Source organism: Convolutriloba macropyga, chromosome 4 (assembly GCF_964194025.1).
Source record: "Convolutriloba macropyga chromosome 4, txConMacr16.3, whole genome shotgun sequence".
In the NCBI taxonomy this organism is placed as follows: Eukaryota; Metazoa; Xenacoelomorpha; order Acoela; family Convolutidae; genus Convolutriloba; species Convolutriloba macropyga.
In genome coordinates, this window is record NC_134471.1 from 27,660,189 (window position 1) to 27,680,268 (window position 20,080).

Here is a 20,080-nt window from a genome sequence, read left to right on the forward strand (position 1 = left end):
GAAAATATTTCATATGGTTTCAATCGCGGGTGATCGCAAGCAAGGTGAACAGTTCCTTATTTCAGTATATAACTCTATAGACATATATGTCCATATATCAATTTAGTTGCTTTCTGCAGCGTGAAAAGACTGTTCCACTCAATTTACTTCCTTAGTTATTTTCTTCCAATTTTCCCACCAAATGATAGCTGGAATTATAACACACTTTCAAACCTAAATACCCCCTCACTTTTAGATTTCCATGCCATTTCTCCCATTTCGAGCCCCCACCTTAATGCTAAGAGCAATTGGAACAGGTATTTATTTTTAGACACTGACCCCCAATAACTCTCAGAGGTCTGGCAACTTGGATTGTAAAATATCTTATGACGTCAAAATGCCCACTTATTCATTTTATTTCCATTCCGAATATCTCTGTGAGCCATAACAGCTAAATGGTCGAAAGAATGCAAAATGCTGTCAGTCTCTTCGAGCTGAGATAAATATTCAAATGAAGAAAAGTTAAGCAAAAAAGATTAAACAGAAACGATTTTTCAAAATTTGCAGACAGTAATAAAAACAACTTTTTAACATCAAGTGGCGTTTACATTGAAGGTCAAAAGGACAAAATAATAACAATAGAGCTAACTGTTCCAAAAATTCTAATCAGCTTCGAGTTTGACAATAATTAAGACCGCACTCATGTCCAAACATTCATTGCACATCAGACAGTTTTCAACAGGTTTCCGGTATCCGATATTTCCAGCCTCATGCATTAACTCCATTACATAAAACGTCATAAAATTTGGCGAGAAAAATTTGAAAATTCAGTATCGACCAGGTGGAGGTCCTCGCATCATTGGAGGCTGCATGTAGCCAGGTCCGGGCGGTGGTCCTCCGGGATATCCGGGTGCCATCATTTGATGTGAAGGAGCTCCGTAACCAGGTGCTGGTCCTTGCAGTCCAGGTGCAACACCCATTGGTCCGGCTCCGCGACCAGCTGCTCTTCCCATTCCGGGTCCACCTGCACCTGGATTGTTGACTAATGGTGCTCTGCGGTCTTCCTGGACTGGGGGTCCAACTACTGTTAAGGATACCAGATGCTCTCCTCGGAGAAGAACCAAACCCAAAACTCGTCGCTCCTCTTTTTCGTTCGCCTTTTTTGGTTTTGTTTTCCTCATTTCTTCACAATCACCAAGAATGACGTTCATGTGTTTATCAAATGCCAGGAATACACCTTGGAGTTCGCGGTTGTCTTGGAGCATAACCCGGACTTTGTAGTTAATGTGCTGCTGAATTTTGGACGATCGACCAGCCATTTTAACTCTGAAAACAGATCACTTCATAAATTCAAAGGGATAAGTTTGTAGATGTTAAATTAACATCTAAATCTATTACCATCAAATTCTAAATTATGCCCAAAACAGACAAACGTCGTTTTCGAAAACTTTCAAAAATACCTGCTTATTATAACATATACCAGGGACCGTATCAGTTAATAGACAAATGCTGCATTAATTCTATAAAATGCAACCGGATTTGCGAACTTTAACCCATTTTCACACATACTGTTCCTTCAGGCGGAAGATCACAGTCGGTTGAAAGACCAGCGTCGACATTCATCAGATGCTCAACAATTGTTCCAGCAAGAGAATAACTCACAGATGAACAACGCTTCCAATGCCGCAACTGCTGACCGAAAGCTCGTCAAGCAGAGCATCCAAGCACAACACGAAGAGATGAAGAACAATGTGCTCAGCGAGATACATTTTCTACGACAACTAAACCTGTCATTGCTAAAGGAAAAGTTTGAAACAGGTAAAAGAAGAAACTTCAACCAAATCGAAAAAAACTCGATTTCAATTGGATTTCTCTCTATAAGCACACAAGAAAAATTTTGCTCGAAACAATCTATATTGGGTAAAACAAAATTTCGAGCGCCACACACACTGCAAAAGTTGAAGACCATCCCTCATTTGGCAATAATATTTGCTGATATTTTTAGACACGAGTAATGTGAATGACACAGACAGCATGGAACGTATTCTTCAAATAGCTGACGAGGTTGAACTCTTCCAGAAACGAGTCATGACTCTGGAAGAAAAGGCAAGTCAAAAAACATTTGATAAAGAAAAACAATAGTTGAATCTGATGAACTAACGAACAAATACGTCAGGAAAAAATCAGAGTTAGCATAGCTTAAGCTATGAAAAAAATGAAGACTCTTCCCGAATAAATAATAGTAACTTATCCATTTTTATGTCGGTTTTTATGAACTCAGATATGCATGAATATTCGAAGTTATCAGCAGACTAAATCACCGCTATTATTAGATTCTCAATAAAATCGACGCCAGCCGTGTGCAATGGTTATGATGAACCAATCAATATTAACCATAATCATAAATTGTGAGAATAAAAGAATGACAATCGTTTTGATATTAGCTGAGCAACATCCAAATGTGGCTGATGGAATTGGAGACAGAAAAGATGATCGGGAGTGAGGAGTGGACTCAGTTGAAATACGAGGCATCTATCCTCTTATTGGAGGCAGCACACGAGAGACAGACCGCACACGTGAGTGCATTGAGACGAAAGAGCACAAAGCAGATCAGCCAAAGGTCCAAACAAAGACGATCTGCCAGTTTTGCGGGAATGGCAACTCCTGAGATCAGAAATGTTAGTTCCCCCGGGTTGAAATTTCTTTGATTTCATACAAGGATCATATATGATTTCATACTGTCCATACTCGATTTCTTAGTACGATCCTTCTATGAAATCCAAGAAATCATATATGATCCTTGAACGAAATCCAAGAAATCATATATGACCCCAGCATGAAGTCAAAGTATTCATACATGATCCTTTCATGAAAAGTAAGAATTCATGCTCAAAAAAGTGTATGATTCTATTATGAAATCAAAGAAATCATATATGATCCTAATATGAAATCAAAGAAATCATATATGGTCCTATTATGAAATCAAAGAATTCATACATGACTACTTCCATAAAACCCAAGAATTCATTCTAAGGTGTATGATCTTAGTTTGAAATCAAAGAAATCCTATATGATCCTAATATGAAATCAAAGAAATCATATATGATCCTAATATGAAACCAAAGAAACTGTAAATTATCTGCGTACTAAACCTCAATGAAGCCCCGATGTTCACTAAGGCGCAAGGTTTTATCCAAAGAATTTATTTGTATATAAATATATACTTAAATATTTATATAGATATATGAACCTGTGGTTTGAACCTGTGTTATATAGATATATGAACGGGTGTTTGTGGTTGAGAGACGTTTTATACGATAACATCACAAAAAAATAAAAGAAAACACCTAACATCCGAGATTCGAACTCAATTGAACAACAATGTAATCAAGTATCTTTGTCACAGTATCTTGATCAATAAGTTTTTCGATTTTCGTTTTACTCTTTCAGGGTTCAATCGTTCTTTGTTGAAAGCTTTTTCTTCAATGACAGGAACCTTCGCTAGAACGAGCGACCGCTCACCTAGATGCAGGTAGCTCTAACTTACAGGCAGTCGGATCTATAAAGAGGAAATCGAAGACTCACAGACGCAAACATTCCCATGGAGACCAGCAACCTCACCAGGGCTCAAGTGGCCATGCAACGTCCTCAATACATCACACTCTGGGACAACCGACAAACCGGATCAAAGAGACGGATGGATCTCCGGTTTGGATTGGTAGGTCGTTATTAACATCCAAACATTCACAGGAGGTTGTAAATTGTAAAGTAATCAGACGTACGATGACTATATGCAGTCAGTATATAGTCCAGACATCAGCTAAGATACAAACTTTTGTATTGAGCTATAACTTTATTTTAGAGCGTCGAGGTGAAGACGGTAAAATAATTGAGGAACTGGTATCTTCATCGGCACCAGGCGCGGGAGTTGGTTCCAGGACTTTTCCCAGACGACATCGGCAACGTGGATCCAAATCGTCAGCAGGTACCAACAAGGGTGGCGCAAGCATTACTGTTCATGGCAGTGGAATGCCGAATGCCCTGGACTTGCAGGGACACCCAGGACCAAAGCATGTCTATGAGAGCTCAGATTCGGACGCTGCTGTTCAGGCAATGAATTAAATACCTTTCCAATTTTTTTCACATTCAATGAGCCAAAACTTAATACAAAATGGTCCAAAAACGCTTGTAAACAGTAAGAACGTTCCACGGCTAAACAAACTTAGTTTATCAAGTCTTCAATATATGAATTCAAGACCTCTGAAACATTTTCAGGACGCCTCTAACTTACACGAGGCCATAGCGAGGCGACGCAGCAGTGGAGGTAGCAACAATGCCAAGACACCCACAAACGAAGACAAAAACAAGCCAATATCTTCATCTGCAAATAGGATGAGCCAGCAAGATACTACTTCAACACAAAACAATCTGCAGCCACAACAAGCACATAAGTCCACGTCACTCAAAGAGCAAGAATCTATGCAGGTGCATACACCATATATACAAAACTTAAAACTTGTAATTATAGAAAACAATTTTATGCCTGTTATCCAATCACTGAAATAAAATTACAAATTTGAGTCAACCTTATTGATTCGACCTTCCATTGCAAAGAACCTTTAAAATCTCAACCAAAAAGATGCTCAACAAATCTACTTATCTAATTATTAAAAAAAAAACCTATGACCAGAAAAATTGATCCCAAGACCTTTTTCAGAGTGATTTCATACCAATTGGAGAAACAGCCACTCCGAGATCCTCTACGTCATCACTAGTGACGTCATCAGAGGCCACAACTGCACAAGCATTCAAACAATCGCACCAACAGCAAAGCATACAGTCTCACGCAGGCACTGTGTCTTCTCAAGACACCCGACACCATACTACTACGGTCCCTGCTTCCTCGTCCGGTATCGAGGGGTCTCGATTCACGGTTTACAATGTCACAAGCCAGGCTCTGGCCAGACCTTCCAGCAGCATCAACAGTGGATCAACAACATTCTCGCCTCCAGCGATCGGAAGCCTTGACGTCCAGTCACTGCGACCTATGGCTTCTAACACTTTGAACTACAGGTCATCGGGGGGTGCCGAAAACGTGATGGGATACGGGGCGCAAACTTTGGGACGTATGCACACAGGAGGGTCCAATCAGATGCAGGCGTTCAAAAATGATCCGCAGTTTATGTACGGACACGCAACTGGATACAAATCACCACACCAAGGAGGCGTCAACTTCCAAGTTGCAGACAGTAGTGATGAAGCCAGTCTCTACCATTACTCCACAAGAGGTTAGAACAAAATTTTGATTCTGCCAGAGCGCAAAAAAATTATGGCAAAAGTAACCACATTCATTTCCTGGGTCAGATTCGAATCTTCAAACGCTTTATATTGCACATTAATCAGAAAAAAGCGCGCTTGTGAGACATTCAAACACCCTGAAACCTGTTTAGTAATGTCAACAAAAGAAAGGAAAAGAAAAGAACAACTCGAGGAAAAAGAAAGTCAAATGATTTAAGCCCAGTTCTCGCTCAATGATTTAAGCCCAGTTTTCAAAAATTACATTTAAGGTCCTCCAGAGCATCACAAACGAGTGAAGCAGCAGAAACAGGGTCTGACTGTAGTTGAGAAGAACCCGTCATACTCACGGCCACAATTGACAGTTGACGAGCAAGACCCCTGGAGAGCTTCACCCTCCCCTATGGCTACTTTGGACAACTCTGCCAATGTTAGTCGACAGCTGTCGCCCGAGTCATGTGTTCCCGAAAGCACAATGCGACAGCCCACTCAAACTGGAAACGCTAACTACAACCCAAACTTGACAATGTCAAAGGTAAATATTCAAATGTAAAATCACAGAAAACCTATTTGGTCCAGAACAGTGAGCAAAAAAAACTCATGGATCAGGTCCCAAAATGAACCATCATCCGATAATTGACACTTTTCTAAGTTGAAGCGCGCTCTAAATGTTGATTGTTTTATGTCAGGAATCACTTTCGTCAATGTCACGCGGCCATGCAACTGAGTTCTCGCCAATGAATACTCAGACCAGCACTCCAGCTACACAGCATGGATCCAATGCAAATGCAACACCAACTACCAGTGTCCTGGATCCAAGAATGACTCCTATATATGTGGATGGAGGAAACATCATCTCAACCAAAGGTAAGTCCAATCGTTTCACCTTCAGCGAAGCACACGCCTTTTGGTAACTTAGACTACGAAAAAATGCCAAAAGTAAGCCCCAAAATTACCCAAGTGCTAGAAATATCTGCACCAGAATATGTTTGAAAAAAAATTGAATCTGAAACGCGCAATTCGGGTCACTTTATTGGTTAATTGTTAAGTTAGATACCTGTTCGATTTAGGTGGAATCTACAGGCTTAAAATGCCAGTAAACGACCTGGACGGAAATGACAGGCGCAAACAAGAAAGAGGAAAGTTTCCAACCAATCAGCAAACTCCAGATCACACAACATCGGGAGATCCAACACTGCGTCACTCCCTCCCCCAGCACTACCCTCAATCTCCTGCAGGTCCAGTGTACAATCACAGCTTCATGGGAACTATCGGGGCTCAGAGCGACTTTGAGGACGAAATAGACCCAGGGTCTAAGAGCGATTCGGAGCTGCTGCCCTCAATGAGAGCAGCCATGGAGAAAAGAGTCAAGTTTAGCGATGGACCTCCTCAGATTTCCAAAGTAAGGCTTTGAGAGCTCAATAATTAGCTGCGGAGGTCGTAAAAAATTCACATGCGCGTGACTATTTTAAACATACAAACGCACACCTTAATGTGTAGAATTACCAAAACCTCACTCATTGTTACTTTTTTTCAGATTCCAAACAAGAGAAAGAAGACATTGAAGAACAGGTTCCAGAGGTTCACCAAAGAACTCGAGATGCATCTCAAGTCCACTACTCATGAGGTTCATATTCTATACATTCATTTTTTCAATTCATTTGATACCAAAATACGAATTCGAAATAAAAACATCCAACTTGCTTGTGAAAAAGTTTTAGCAGCCCATAATTATTTAATTTTTAATTCAAAAATATCTCTACCCACCACCAAATTCTACACCATTATTTAAAAAAAAAACTACCAAACATGATTTGAGTGAAAAGCTAAACTAATAAAATGCAATATTCTAGGCTCCCGCGACACATTCCGACTCTCAACGCCACAAACAACAGCAGGCCACGAGTCCCCTCAGCCAACAAAGACCCACACCCTCTAATGCCAACAACAGAGGCACAGACGAATTCAGATCTGGACGAAGTTTGGATGACTTGAATCGCATCAATCAAGCAGCCGGAATAAGCCAACAAAAGGTAGATTAGATTTTTTTCCAATAATTAAAACATTTTGAAATCACATAAAATGAATCTAAGTTGTCATTACTTACTTCCATAAAACAGCACTAGCTGTTTTATGGAAGTAAAACAGCTAGTGCTGTTTCGAAATAGCCAAGTTCACTACAACCGGTAAGAATTTACCATAGCATCTCGTGATTTTTTCTTGTCTCCACACGCTCACCTATCATTTCACTAAGTAAAAAAAATGCTCCTAGAGGCGTCAGAGTTTTATACTTACTGAGCTTGGAGGGGCAGGAGACACCTCAACTTGATTAACTGTCAGCTATAATAAATAAAAGACAACTCAAATTCAATTTAGGTTGCTCATCCTTCGTCGGCCCACAACCTGGTAACTTCCCCGTCATCAAGTTCTGTCCTCTCATCCACCGCCACAATCAACAGACAGGACGCCAAAGCCGCCGAAAGACAATACAATGCAGCCACCAACGCGCAAAATCAAACCAACAGGGCAAGACATCAACAAGCCCAGCTAAGCCAACAACAACAACAAACCCTGTTCGAAACGAGTTTCATCGGCAAGGAACCGAAACCAAGTCAACAACAAAATCAGCAGCCAACTGTTACAACTCGACTAAGCGCCGTCCCGTGCTATTACCGAACATTGCCAGACAACAAAATCCAAGTAATGTATCCGGACAGTAACCAGGTCTTCCAGTTTTCCTACTCCAAAACCGTCCCTCCAATATCCAAAAAATCCTCCATGCAATTAATCCAGCAAGTTCAGCCAGACGGAAAGCTATCAGAGGAAAAACTATACTTCTTTGACCCAGTTCAATTAGATGAGGCAGACACACGATTGCGATATCACGAGCAGATTATGAACCCTGGTAAAAGCCCTAAAAAAGCAGGCAGCGCATTGCTGAAAAAGCAGCCGTGGATTTTTAAGAAGACGATTGCTGTCAAAGAAAAAATGAAGCAGACAAAACTGGGAAAAACTGAATTCGCATCTCAAAACTGAAATTACCAAAAATGGACCAATAAAATTGATAGTAGCAAATGAAAATAATGAAAGTAATCTTTTCAGTAATTCAATTCAGATTAATAATTCTTACTCGTTTTCAGTACAGCTGCTATCAAGGCTACCGAAAAAGCTAATATTTGTTGCAAATCAAATAATGTTAGAATGCAACCTAATAATCAATTTTCCGTATGGACAAGAATGTCCCAATATGCCTCAATTCTTAATCAAAATGATTTGTTGCAAGGAAGTCCCCAGTAATTCTGTGCGTATCACAGTCATTTCCAAATACACTCCACGATGAAAACAGCTTGTGACAAACAAAGTAGCGAGACAGAAGCACAAAATGAAAAAAATATATATCTACGAATTTTTCAACTAATCGACAGAATTTGTGAGAGAGAGAGAGTTTAGGCTTCTGTGGGTCTTTCCACATGGGTTTGCACCCTTCATATAACGACTGAGCTGAGCTTCTGCACCGGGTTACAATGTCCACAGCTGCAGTTGAAAGCCCAGGAACATAAGTTGACTTCCGAATAACTTTTGAAGAAGTAGTTCCAGTATATTTTTGTTAAATATTTCTTATCAATTTGATCGAGATCGACGTTCCCTACTTTTCGTATTATATTTAGTAAATAACTGGTTCTTTTCCAGAAGTTTTCATCAGCCTTCCTTGTTCTTGTTTTATTAATTGTTATTAGCTCGTTTTGACGTGTGCTTAACAACCCTTCATTATTGTTTGTTTTAATGGGTATTTTTATTTTGTAAGATCCTTTAAGCAGTGAGATGAGCATTAATAGATCATGCGATTCAAAGTAATATGACAATGGCAGCAACTTCATTGTGGTCAGTCTTTGCTTGTAACTAATTTCCCAGTTACTGATTATCCACGACGTTGCTTTTCTTTGAATGCGCTCGATGTCTTTGCTTTCGGTCTTATTCGCGAACCATGCTTGTGAGGCATAACTTATGACTGGTATAACGTAGCCGACATATGCATTGAGTTTTGTTGTTTGCGATGCAAGGTTTGATATGTTTCGTTTTAGGAAATAAAACGCTTTCCAGGCTTTGCTACAACGTTTCTTTATATTCGCTTTCCATGATAACTTAGTAGCCATAATTATACCTAGATCTTTTTGCTCGCTTTTATTTGAGAGAGTTTTAGAGTTAAGTATAAAGGAGTGCCATTTTTTTTTGTTTACTTTAATCGACAGGATGTGACATTTGCTTTCATTGAGTTGCATTTTGTTGTTATGGCACCATTTTTCGATTTTTTCCAGGTCACTTTGTATATTTGCTGGATTTGTTGATACAAGCTTGAAATCATCTGCGTATCCAAACGCAGAGCATTTTGATGTTTGTTGTGGAAGATCGTTTATATATATTATGAAAAGTAGGGGACCTAGGAGAGATCCTTGGGGGACACCACTGGTTACTGGTACAGTTTCAGATTCCGAGTCATTTACTTTCACGTATTGTTTTCTATTTGATAGGTAACTGGCTACAATCTTTAAGAAATTTCCCCCTACAACCAGGTTCTCCACTTTGTTAATCAGAAGATCGTGAGGAACTGTTTCGAACGCTTTTTTGAAGTCAAGGTAAAGTACAAAAATTTCGTTGTCTTTTTCGTCGAATTCATTATACAACAGGTCTAGGAAAAGCAACATCTGGGTTACTACTGATCTATGCATTCTAAATCCGTGTTGTGATTCTTCTAGCTTTGTCTTGACAATTTCATATAGTTCGTCGAAAATTAGTTTTTCTAATACTTTTGAGACGCTACATAAGAGACTAATAGGGCGGTATTGTTCAATCAGTGCCCGATTCTCATCCTTAAATATTGGTACAACTTCACTGGTTTTCCAGTAGGATGGAAAAAAGCCTTTGTTCAAGGCAGTTTTGAAAATCAGAAAAAGGGATTTAGACAAGGCTGGCAGATTTTTTAGTACCGTGTTTCCTATCCTGTCTGGGCCGCAGGCTTTGTTTGTTTGAAGTTTTGACAGGATTTCTTTGATCTTACTCTCGTCTATTTCAATTTTATTGTGCTGATGTTTATCGAAGGAGTTTTTCTTGATTTGATTGGTTTTAAGGAAAACTTTAGAAAAGAATTCACTGAAAAACGCACACTTTTTCTTATCTTCATTAGTTTGTGCATCCTTGTACTTCATTGTTTCCGGGTATCTACTACTTTTATGACTTGACTTGAGATATTTTTGAAGATCCGAAAAACGTCTACCTTGAAAGACTTTACTTTCGAATTCTGCTTGGTCCTCATTCAAGGAATTTCTTAATCGTTTTTCCATTTTCTTCAGTTTTATTAATCTCGCCAAGGTGGATTTCTTTGATGTTTTTCGTTTTAACGTTGATATTATTTTAATAAGGTGGGACGAATCTTTGCTTACCCAAGGAGCTAAGTTTGAGCTGTGGGTTGTTGTTTTTGGGACACTTTCGCTAAGAACTTTGTCTAGCCATTTGTACCATTGAATTACTTATTGATCTACGCTGCTGTAGCAGTAGGGATTAAATGGGTTTTTCTCTATGTATGAGTTCAGGTCTTTCCAGTCAACTTTGTTAAATGCGTATTTTTTATGCTTCGTGTCAATCGTTGTCGTTTTCTCAATTTGTAGGGTAGTTATAAAAGCGTCGTGGTCAGATTTAAAACTCTTATTGAATTCATTGTTCCTGGTCTTCGTGATGACAATGTTTGGGTTATTGGTTAGTAACACATCTAGCTGGTTTTGTGTTTTCTGATTTAGGACTTCCTGGAAATTGAGATGTGATAATTTTTCAAGAATTTGGATTTCATATTCATTTTGGGAGCTTAAGGTTTTCCAACAAGTGTGTTCGAAATTTATGTCTCCTGTTAGGATTATTGATTCACAATTTTCTTCTTCAGCAAACATTTTCAGGTCTTTTATGAGGATTATCATTACTTTGCTTAGGGGGGTTGCAAATGCAGCAAATTATCATTGGGACATCTTTTGCGGTAACTTTGATAGCAACGTACTCGTCAAGATTATTATTACCCAGGATCACCCTTTCATGCGGTAAGTTCTTGACAGCTCTAAACCCCTCCATGCTTCGATTTGTGATTGTCTGGGAGTCTATCTTTCCTGTGAATTGCATATTCTTTTAGGAAGAGGCTTTCATCAGGTACGTCATCAGTTAACCATGTTTCAGTTATGCATATATTGTCCAATTCATTTTCAGTTTTTACGCAGTTAGAGAATGAATAGCGTCTTTTTAGATCTAGTAGGCTTCTGGCATTGAAAGTTAGTATTTTCATTTGTGTTTGTAGTCATGGATTATTTACGTTTTCATTTTCTGTTTGATCAACATTTATGTCTACCCATTTCTTATCAATTTGTTGCTGTAACTTTAAATTTCGTATTTCGTTTGATTTTGTGCCGCTTTCAAGCATTTGTCTTCTTTTTTGCAAAAGGTCGTTTTCAACAGCCTGTTCTTCAGGGTTCAGTTCTTTACTTATAAAGATGGGCATTTTGTAGTTTTTCATTTTGCTGAGTGATAGCAGTATTAGGCGTTTAGCATAATCACTATCTATTTTGACTATGAGGGTTCGACTTTTACCTTTACTGAATTTTCCAACTCGTTTTAAGTCAGTGACATTGCATGTAATTTGCAGGTGCTTAGTGACCGCTTTGACTTGTTTTAGATCATGCTCGTATCGTTCATGACTGTTGTTTGATTTCAGTTCAGGAATGCCTCGGAATCTTATGCCTTCATAGTTTTCATGGTTTTTCGGGGTTTTTTGTTGGGGAAGTTTTATTGGTTTTGGCTTTGGTTCTGTTGGGGGGGGTGATGTTTTTGGCTTTTCCCCGAGCTCTTGCTGGATTGAATTTAGTTGGGTATTGACTGCTAGGTTATTAACTTTTATTTCAGCTCTTAATTCCTCAACTTCTTGTAAGAGTTTTTCTGTTTCATTGTTTTTTCGAATATTTGTGATTTGGTCCAGCAAAGCATCTTTTTGTTTTAGGTCAACACAACTTTGGCATATTAAGAGAATGTTGTTTAGAATACCACTTATACACATAATAATTTCATTTGATAGACCAGTACATTTAGGGGTAAGATGCATGCATTCTCCGCATGCTACACATAGAAAAATGGCAGATTTATTTTCAATGCTCGTTGAGCAACTTTTGCATCGGTTGTGTTTTGTTTTTTCTTTTTGCTCTTGACTCATTTTGTCGTTTCTGTTGATTTACTTTAGTTTCAAAAATATTTCTATCGTTTTAAAAGATTGTTACGATCTTTATTAAATCGAGCTTCGTGTCAAATGATAGTAGGAAACCGTGATCTCCGTGCGGGGATCTATGGTTTATTGAACTTGTTACTTTTGACCGTGATCTCCGTGCGGGGTTAACAAATGCAAATTAAATTTCTTAGACGCCTCTTTAAACGATCATTGTTTATCTGAAAAATCTCATCATTGCAAATCACGAACAAATAAAATCGTTACTTGAGACACATTTTGTACTTGCGACCCTCAATCGAATTCTCAATGCCAACAGATATGTTGCCGTACAATATTCATGAACAGCGCAATTGTGCCTTTTGCAGTTAGACTAGATTAAAAAATAGACTAGGAAAAAACAGTTTCATTAAAACTTTCAGAGCACTATTTGTTCAACGTATTTGCACCTCGATAGCATTTCCTCAAAACTTGCCAATATAGCAAAACTTCATAAATACACGAGGAAATAATCTAGAGTTTGAAAAATCCTGAGTCTTACCAAAAAATCATTGTCAAAAAGTTAGGCCTCTGCTAACAATTTCTGTACCTGATTGTCTTATTATAGCGAAAAATGCAACAAACCTAAAAAAAAATCAGTTCGCAATAAAACTAACACAAATTTTCCAAAAGTTTCTAGGGGAGATTTTACGATGACCCGATAAGTTTTGCTAAGAAATCGCAATTAGGGTGACCTATTAAGGCTCAGAATAGGCGAACAGATTCAGAGAATTAGGTTGACAACCTGAGCATATGAATACTTAAGACTGTTTTCTTTTCCCCTCCCGGGTCAACGATCATATAACTTTCTTTGATTTCGTACTAGGTCATATATGATTTGTATGAATTCTTGGTAGTCATACAAGGACCATATATGATTTCCTAGAAATCATACAAGGATCATACAAAAAAATTCAATTACTAAAAACTGTATAATTTTGATTTTCCATTGAAGTTGAAAAAATTTCTTGGATTTCATACAAGGTCATATATGACACATAATACATTGACTGGTGCCACAAATTCTCGTAAAATGTAGTCAGAGGACTTATTAATTATTATATTGCATTTGCAATCCACATTTGATTCTTTGTGTGCGCTAAAAGAGTAACTTTGTGGTTTAAACGTATTCAGAAAATGAATTTGACGTGATATCCAATTTTTTTTCTTGATTAATTTTTTTTATAAATGAGCATTTATATGTATAAACTGGCTTCAAAGTATGTCAAAAATTTTGTTATTTGTTTGGACTTACTCCTTTATTTTGTGCCCAACTTGCAATTGATATTGAACGTTAGGGTCTTTTGGCGGATCACAATGTGATGCCGGGGTATCATATAGGTGATGCCCCACCGAATAAAAACAAAAAAACTTAAATGGTTAAAGATTTTCGAAAAATAGATGTATGATTCTTGGTATTCGTACTAGGATCATATATGATTTCTTGGTAATCATACAAGGATCATATATGATTTCTTTGGTTTCATAGAAGGATCGTACTAAGAAATCAAGTATGGACAGTATGAAATCATATATGATCCTTGTATGAAATCAAAGAAACTTCAACCCGGGCTAGTATACAAAATTTCTGTTTCAATACTATGCGTAAGAACTTGATGTTGGTTATCTAATTTACATCAGAAAAGTAATTTATATTTACCATATCGTTGCAAGAATAGAAACTTTAAATAATTGCCATCTATTGAAAAAAAAACACTAAAATTTAGACGAACATATTGGTACGTTATCGATTATTATCCCATCACTGAAGCGATCGGGAGAGAAAAAACAACTAGATTCTGCAGTTCAAAAATTAGAAATTTGTTATCACCAGTAACTTTCTTTAAGATTTTTATTGCTTCATATCGTCTATAAATCATTGATTGATCTCAAAGCTATATCAATTACCCGGTGACTTCATATGTTTTTTTCGCGCCTTTTTGGAAAAAAACGAACCCGCGAAAAAGCAAATCATTTGATTCTGAGAACAATGCTAATATAACTTCGAAATATAGGTTAACATATTAAAATTAAACTTAATCGATTTGAATCTTAATTAACCTACGCATGAAAAAAATACGTGACAGAACAGTTTATGTACATGCTCAAAAAAAATGTAGAATAATTAGCCAACACCAAAATTTTTAATACTTTTCCATCTTAAGAAGCTTAGAACTTGAAAAAGTACAATAAAAAGAAAAAGTCCAAATTTGCTGCGTCATATTTTTTGCGGCGAGTTTTAAATAATTTTAAGTTTCTTCTGCACGAAAAAACCTGTATTTCATATTGAACATAAATTACAAAATAGCCACCTTTCCTTGCGCGTTGAGTAATCTTTACATCTATATTAAATTTGAAACCATTGTAGCTCACCTATATTTTTATTGTCAGTTGAAAGTTCAAAAAATTGACAAAATAAACCGACCAACGACGGACAATTTGCTCGAATGACAAGCGAGGCAATTTAAATTCAGATGGGTCTGTAGCCAAGGTAAATTCTTATGGGTTAAAACAGAGGGGAGGGGTTCGATCCCGCCACCTCCAGCGTGATAGCCTGAATCACTGGCCATTCAGTTATCAGGTCCGAGTAATTACATTTCTTACAACCACTTTTGTTTTAGCAACAGACTCAAGTTCTGAATAAAAGCAATTTAGATCACGCAAAGTCAAGCGTGAAACATTCACTCCATAAGTGAAATCAAAGGAACGTTCTAAAACAAAAGCGCAATAAGGGCCAAGCAAAAATTTTGCATTAAATCTATCTAAAACAATCGAATTGGTTTCTTTACTCTTATTTTTGATGTGCTCAAACTAACTTCTTCCAGAAATTCCAGAAAAATGAGACCACAAAATCCAGAGGGACGGACGTATCACGAGCAATCTGTTCAACTTGATCACAAAATTTTTGAGTTCGCATATTTGCTAGAAATAATGGAGGCATGATACCGTTGTACATATTTCACAAGCTAGGTAATTTAGTTTTGCTGGTACAAATTTGGCACTCATCGACCTGAATTAAAAAAAACCGTTTTCTCATATTTCTGGAAATTAGCATTCGGAACAGTGATAAATATTCTCATAAAAAACAAATCGAACGTACTTTGGAGTTTTTAAAAAATACTTTAAATAATGTGATTTACTTCGTTACTTTTTGATTTTCGTGTGCCAATTCACATGAAAATAAAAATGTTCCAGTAGATTCATTTAAAAAAGAATTATTGAATGAATTTTCGAATTTAGCATTTCATTGAAACTGTGCAGGGAAAACCCCTTTCCAAAGAAACGTAGATAATGTTTTCAGGGGATTTTGAAACGCCCGGTTCTAGGCAACCGAGCAACCGATATCTATTAATTGAAATTGATTCAAGACAGGCTATTAAGAGGCTGATGCAATTCACTCTTTATATCTTGCTAAAACTAGCCTAATGCTGATAATATTGATTGGCGTCAAAACAATTGACTATCCCATCGTTCTTGGGGTCGTGTATCAACTGGTGTAAAGGACTTAGGGATTCGGGTACATTCCGATTTCACTTGGAAAATCCACTTAGAAGAAAGAATGAAGAAAGCTAACCGAGTCTTCTATTCCCTGAGAAATGTAGCCTTTAAAGTTAATATGCGCATCAAACTGGGACTTTACAAATCGGTGATTCTGCCAGTTATAATAGAAGTAGTAGCGAAGCCTTTAGGGATATACCATGAGTTTTCACCCTTTATGTCATTAGTTAGTAAGTTTGGAATGTTGGTTACAGTTCGTGCATTGGCAGAGTATCCTCCAGGTACATAGATTGGCTTCGTTGAACTTTTCGAAGAATTTCCAAAATTGCTGTGTTATTCGTGCTTTTCTGTTTTCTTTCGTTGTTAAGTCGATATGTTTACTCAGAATGTTGTGCAGTGTTCGGTTTCGTGTCCAGAAGTTATCGTCGGTCCTTTTGAGTCTGGTTTTGGGAATGTTGAAGCTGGAGTTGGAGCCTTGTCTGTTTTCGTTCGTTGGTATTACGTGATATGTAGTCTGATGTTTTTATGTCATACTTGTGGTCAGTGATGGCGCAGAACAGTAGGACACTGTGGAGCTCGAAGTACATTGAGAGTGACAGTAAGTTGAGTTCCTTGAGTCTTTCTTTATAGGGAATTATGTTGTTTAGAATCCACTGTGTTGCCTTTTTCTGTACGGATCCTCGTGCTGTAACTTAAACCGAGGAATATGCGAAACTTGGAACGGTTTCAACGAAAGGTTTTGTCCTGTATAACAAATAGCAAGACACTGAGTTACATCGAACAACTACGTTTGTCAAATCTAATAGCCTTGCCAATGTACTATCAGCTCAATGATCTTCTACTACTATCAAGTCTTCAACAAATTCAACCGACAAATACAAAACAGCCGGTGCTGCCTGGAAACAGATCAATGAGAAGAGACGGTTACTTTGACTTAACGAAAAAATGACTCGAAAAATCTCGCGGCGAATTCTTCTTTCGCACCCAAAGGATAGCCAACAGACTTCACCACAGCATAGACTTCGGAAATCAACACGGCCTAAAACACAGAATTCTAAAGCAAATGTGGAATGATATCATGATGCGGTAGAAACTAGTAAACGTCTACAGGTGGCAGATCTGTTGTGACTGTCAACACTGCAGAGGGACGTGGACTAATTTTCTATAACTGTTTTGATAGGGAGGAATCCCTTCTGTAAAGAAAATCCCCAACAACAACAATAACAACAACTTAACCGTTCTACCAGGTGAATTCATATGTTCATAACCACTTTCACTCAGCAGCAAAAGGCCGGAACTGAAGTGCGCGGAGCTGAAGTGTGTTAACCGATTAAAGGTCCATAAGAAGCAGAGGACGAGCACCGCAAAAACAAAATTTTCAAGGCGTTATCAATGGCTAGTCAATTACCACTCCATTATCACTAGCCAATTATCACTAACCAATAATCACATCCAGGATAAAGACTCATTGTTGAATTAATGTTCTGCTGTAACCACTAGCCTTTCTCATTATACAACCAGAAATTCGAAAATATATAGCTCCCATAACAGTATGATTACCATGATTAAGTGGGCAACTCTTAAGAGTACAATCTTACATGGGCAACTTATTCTCCATCTCGTACTCAAAAGGCTTTAAACGCTCTTTACTCTATCAAGAGAAATCTTTCTTTGGCAAATTACGCTAACAGGAAAAACTCGTGAGTCAGTTATATTGTTCAGTTACGGCTCAAGTGTGCGGAAACCAGGCAAAGTTGAACTCGGTCAAATTGAAAGTGTGCAGAAAAAAAGCAGCAAATTGGATCACTGGAGCCAAAATTCCTTACAAAGAACAACTCTTAAAACTCAATTTACTTCCCTTATCCTTATACCATGAGCTACATGTCGTTTTGTTATTTGCAAAAATTTTAACGAGGAAAGTTGATTTAAACTGGAAACTTCATGTATCAATAACCGAGCCAGGTACAACTCGATACCAAACGACTCGAAACTTCATATGTCGACAACCAAAACTCAGGAAATGTCAATCCGATTATTGGTACAGGGCCTGCCACCTTGCGAACACCTTCAACGAGTTCTTCCAATACGATATCCTTCATGAAAACACAAAGCCAAACTTCTCGATCTGTATTTTGTCTACTTCAGACCGCGTTACGATGAAAACAACACGTGCTCTTGGCGAATTATGTGTGGGTGCAACAACTGCATGAACGTGAAAAAACTGAATTTTGTTATCCAATAAACTGAACGAAACAAACTGGGGTTAATGTAGAACCCTTGGACATTTTCCTAAATTCTGTTTTATTATTATTATTATTATTATTATTATTATTATTATTATTATTATTATTATTATTATTATTAGTATTATTATTATTATTTTTATTATTATTATTATTATTATTATTATTATTATTATTATTATTATCATTATTATTATTATTATTATGTAAATGCTCTGCGGGCTCACTGCAGAGTTTTTGATGTTTGCACTTTCGAAGACGATACCAATCTTTTGTACAATTCTCAGCTTTTGGATGACAGCGCTACTTATTCTGATATACAAAGTGTAGTCATGCAGAGAAGTAATTGTCAATTGAAATTTAAATTGATTAACGAACATTGCGTTCATCGTCAGGTTTAAAAAATTAAATGAAATAATTTACAAAGTATATAAACTTGTCTTTGACTATAATTCTAAGAAATGAGTTAAAGTAACATCGAATTTTTGAAATTATTTACAGTTAAAATCAGATTTACAACATTTTATTTACACTTATTACACTAAATCAATTCATTTTTTATTCCGGATTTTATGAAAAGCCGGGGTATAATGCTTTCTATTCCTGAAAAGGGATTTTTACTTTCATTCCTACCTGTTTTTATTTTTTACTTTTTGGGGTTGACAATACTGGAGGACCACTCCGTTGGGCATTGAATTTCAGTCCAGATCTCTTAATTTTTCTTAAGAGCTACATCAAAGGATTGCCAGTCACTGGTCGCATTAAAAATCCTATGCACAGTCCCCTTGAATCACATTTCTCTTATGTTGTAACGGTGCACAGCTACGGAAATTTAGGATTATGCCGTTATCAGTTGATTTTTGAAACCAATGACTGCTGATTTTTCTATCTTCGTTTAGGTTTATGTTTAGATCTAGGAATGCCAGGTCTCTGCTTCCGTTTGGTGTCTCAAGAGTGAATTGTAAGTTCTTGTGAAGAGAATTTGAGTACTCAAGGTAATCTAGAGGTAACCCTTTACCGTGCACAATATGTCATCCACATTCCTCTTGAAAAATTTCAATTCCAGTGTGTCCTCTTTTCTACCTATTCTGCCGAAGACGTTAGAAAAGAGGACACACTGGAATTGAAAATATTCAAGAGGTATGTGGATGGCATATTGTGCACGGTAAAGGGGAACCCTCTAGATTAACTTGAGTATTCAAATTCTCTTCACAAGAACTTATAAAATCCGTCTTGAGACACCAAACGGAAACGGAGACCTGGCATTCCTAGATCTAAACATAAACCTAAACGAAGATAGAAAAATCAGTAGTCATTGGTTTCAAAAATCAACTGATAACGGCATAATCCTAAATTTCCGTAGCTGTGCACCGTTACAACATAAGAGAAATGTGATTCAAGGGACCGTGCATAGGATTTTTAATGCGACCAGTGACTGGCAATCCTTTGATGTAGCTCCTAAGAAAAATCAAGAGATCCGGACTGAAATTCAGTGCCCAACGGAGTGGTCTCCAGTATTGTTAATGAGACGTTGGATAAAATAGTCACGAAGGAAAAGGTCACAGCAAAACCACCCCAAAATGAACAACATCCTAAAAGGTTAAAAGTCTTAACAATAGGGAGCCTAAACCTAGGTTTTTGTTCAATACAGAGGAAATATCACGCAAGATTTTGCAAGTAGACTGAAAAATTGTGTGAGATTCAAATCGTTTTCACAACAAGAAAGCTGAGAACTTGCTTGCCCACCCTGAAATCACCTTTGGATAAGAATCTGAAT

General features: G+C 37.4%; 2 protein-coding genes across 2 annotated transcripts in view; one reads left to right on the forward strand and one right to left on the reverse strand.

The window, feature by feature from the left end:
* The window catches only part of LOC142337568 (uncharacterized), a 128,881-nt gene extending 120,478 nt beyond the window's left edge, over positions 1-8,403 (forward strand). The window contains exons 13-25 of the mRNA XM_075386896.1: positions 1,560-1,797; positions 1,985-2,085; positions 2,424-2,657; positions 3,472-3,697; positions 3,842-4,089; positions 4,255-4,464; positions 4,697-5,267; positions 5,547-5,809; positions 5,964-6,141; positions 6,345-6,676; positions 6,812-6,901; positions 7,128-7,307; positions 7,651-8,403. Coding sequence (XP_075243011.1) covers positions 1,560-1,797; positions 1,985-2,085; positions 2,424-2,657; positions 3,472-3,697; positions 3,842-4,089; positions 4,255-4,464; positions 4,697-5,267; positions 5,547-5,809; positions 5,964-6,141; positions 6,345-6,676; positions 6,812-6,901; positions 7,128-7,307; positions 7,651-8,310 — 3,531 coding nt within the window. The 3' untranslated portion in view covers positions 8,311-8,403. The remainder of the gene's footprint in view (positions 1-1,559; positions 1,798-1,984; positions 2,086-2,423; positions 2,658-3,471; positions 3,698-3,841; positions 4,090-4,254; positions 4,465-4,696; positions 5,268-5,546; positions 5,810-5,963; positions 6,142-6,344; positions 6,677-6,811; positions 6,902-7,127; positions 7,308-7,650) is intronic.
* LOC142337570 (small nuclear ribonucleoprotein-associated protein B-like) lies at positions 516-1,326 on the reverse strand. Its single transcript, XM_075386898.1, has one exon. It carries the CDS (start codon positions 1,296-1,298, stop codon positions 807-809), a length of 492 nt encoding a protein of 163 aa, XP_075243013.1. The 5' UTR covers positions 1,299-1,326; the 3' UTR covers positions 516-806.
* Positions 8,404-20,080: the final 11,677 nt, after the last annotated feature.

What these genes read in the sequence shown, in the direction of transcription:
- LOC142337570 (XM_075386898.1), bottom strand. Translation starts at nt 1,298, where the DNA reads ATGGCTGGTCGATCGTCCAAAATTCAGCAGCACATTAACTACAAAGTC.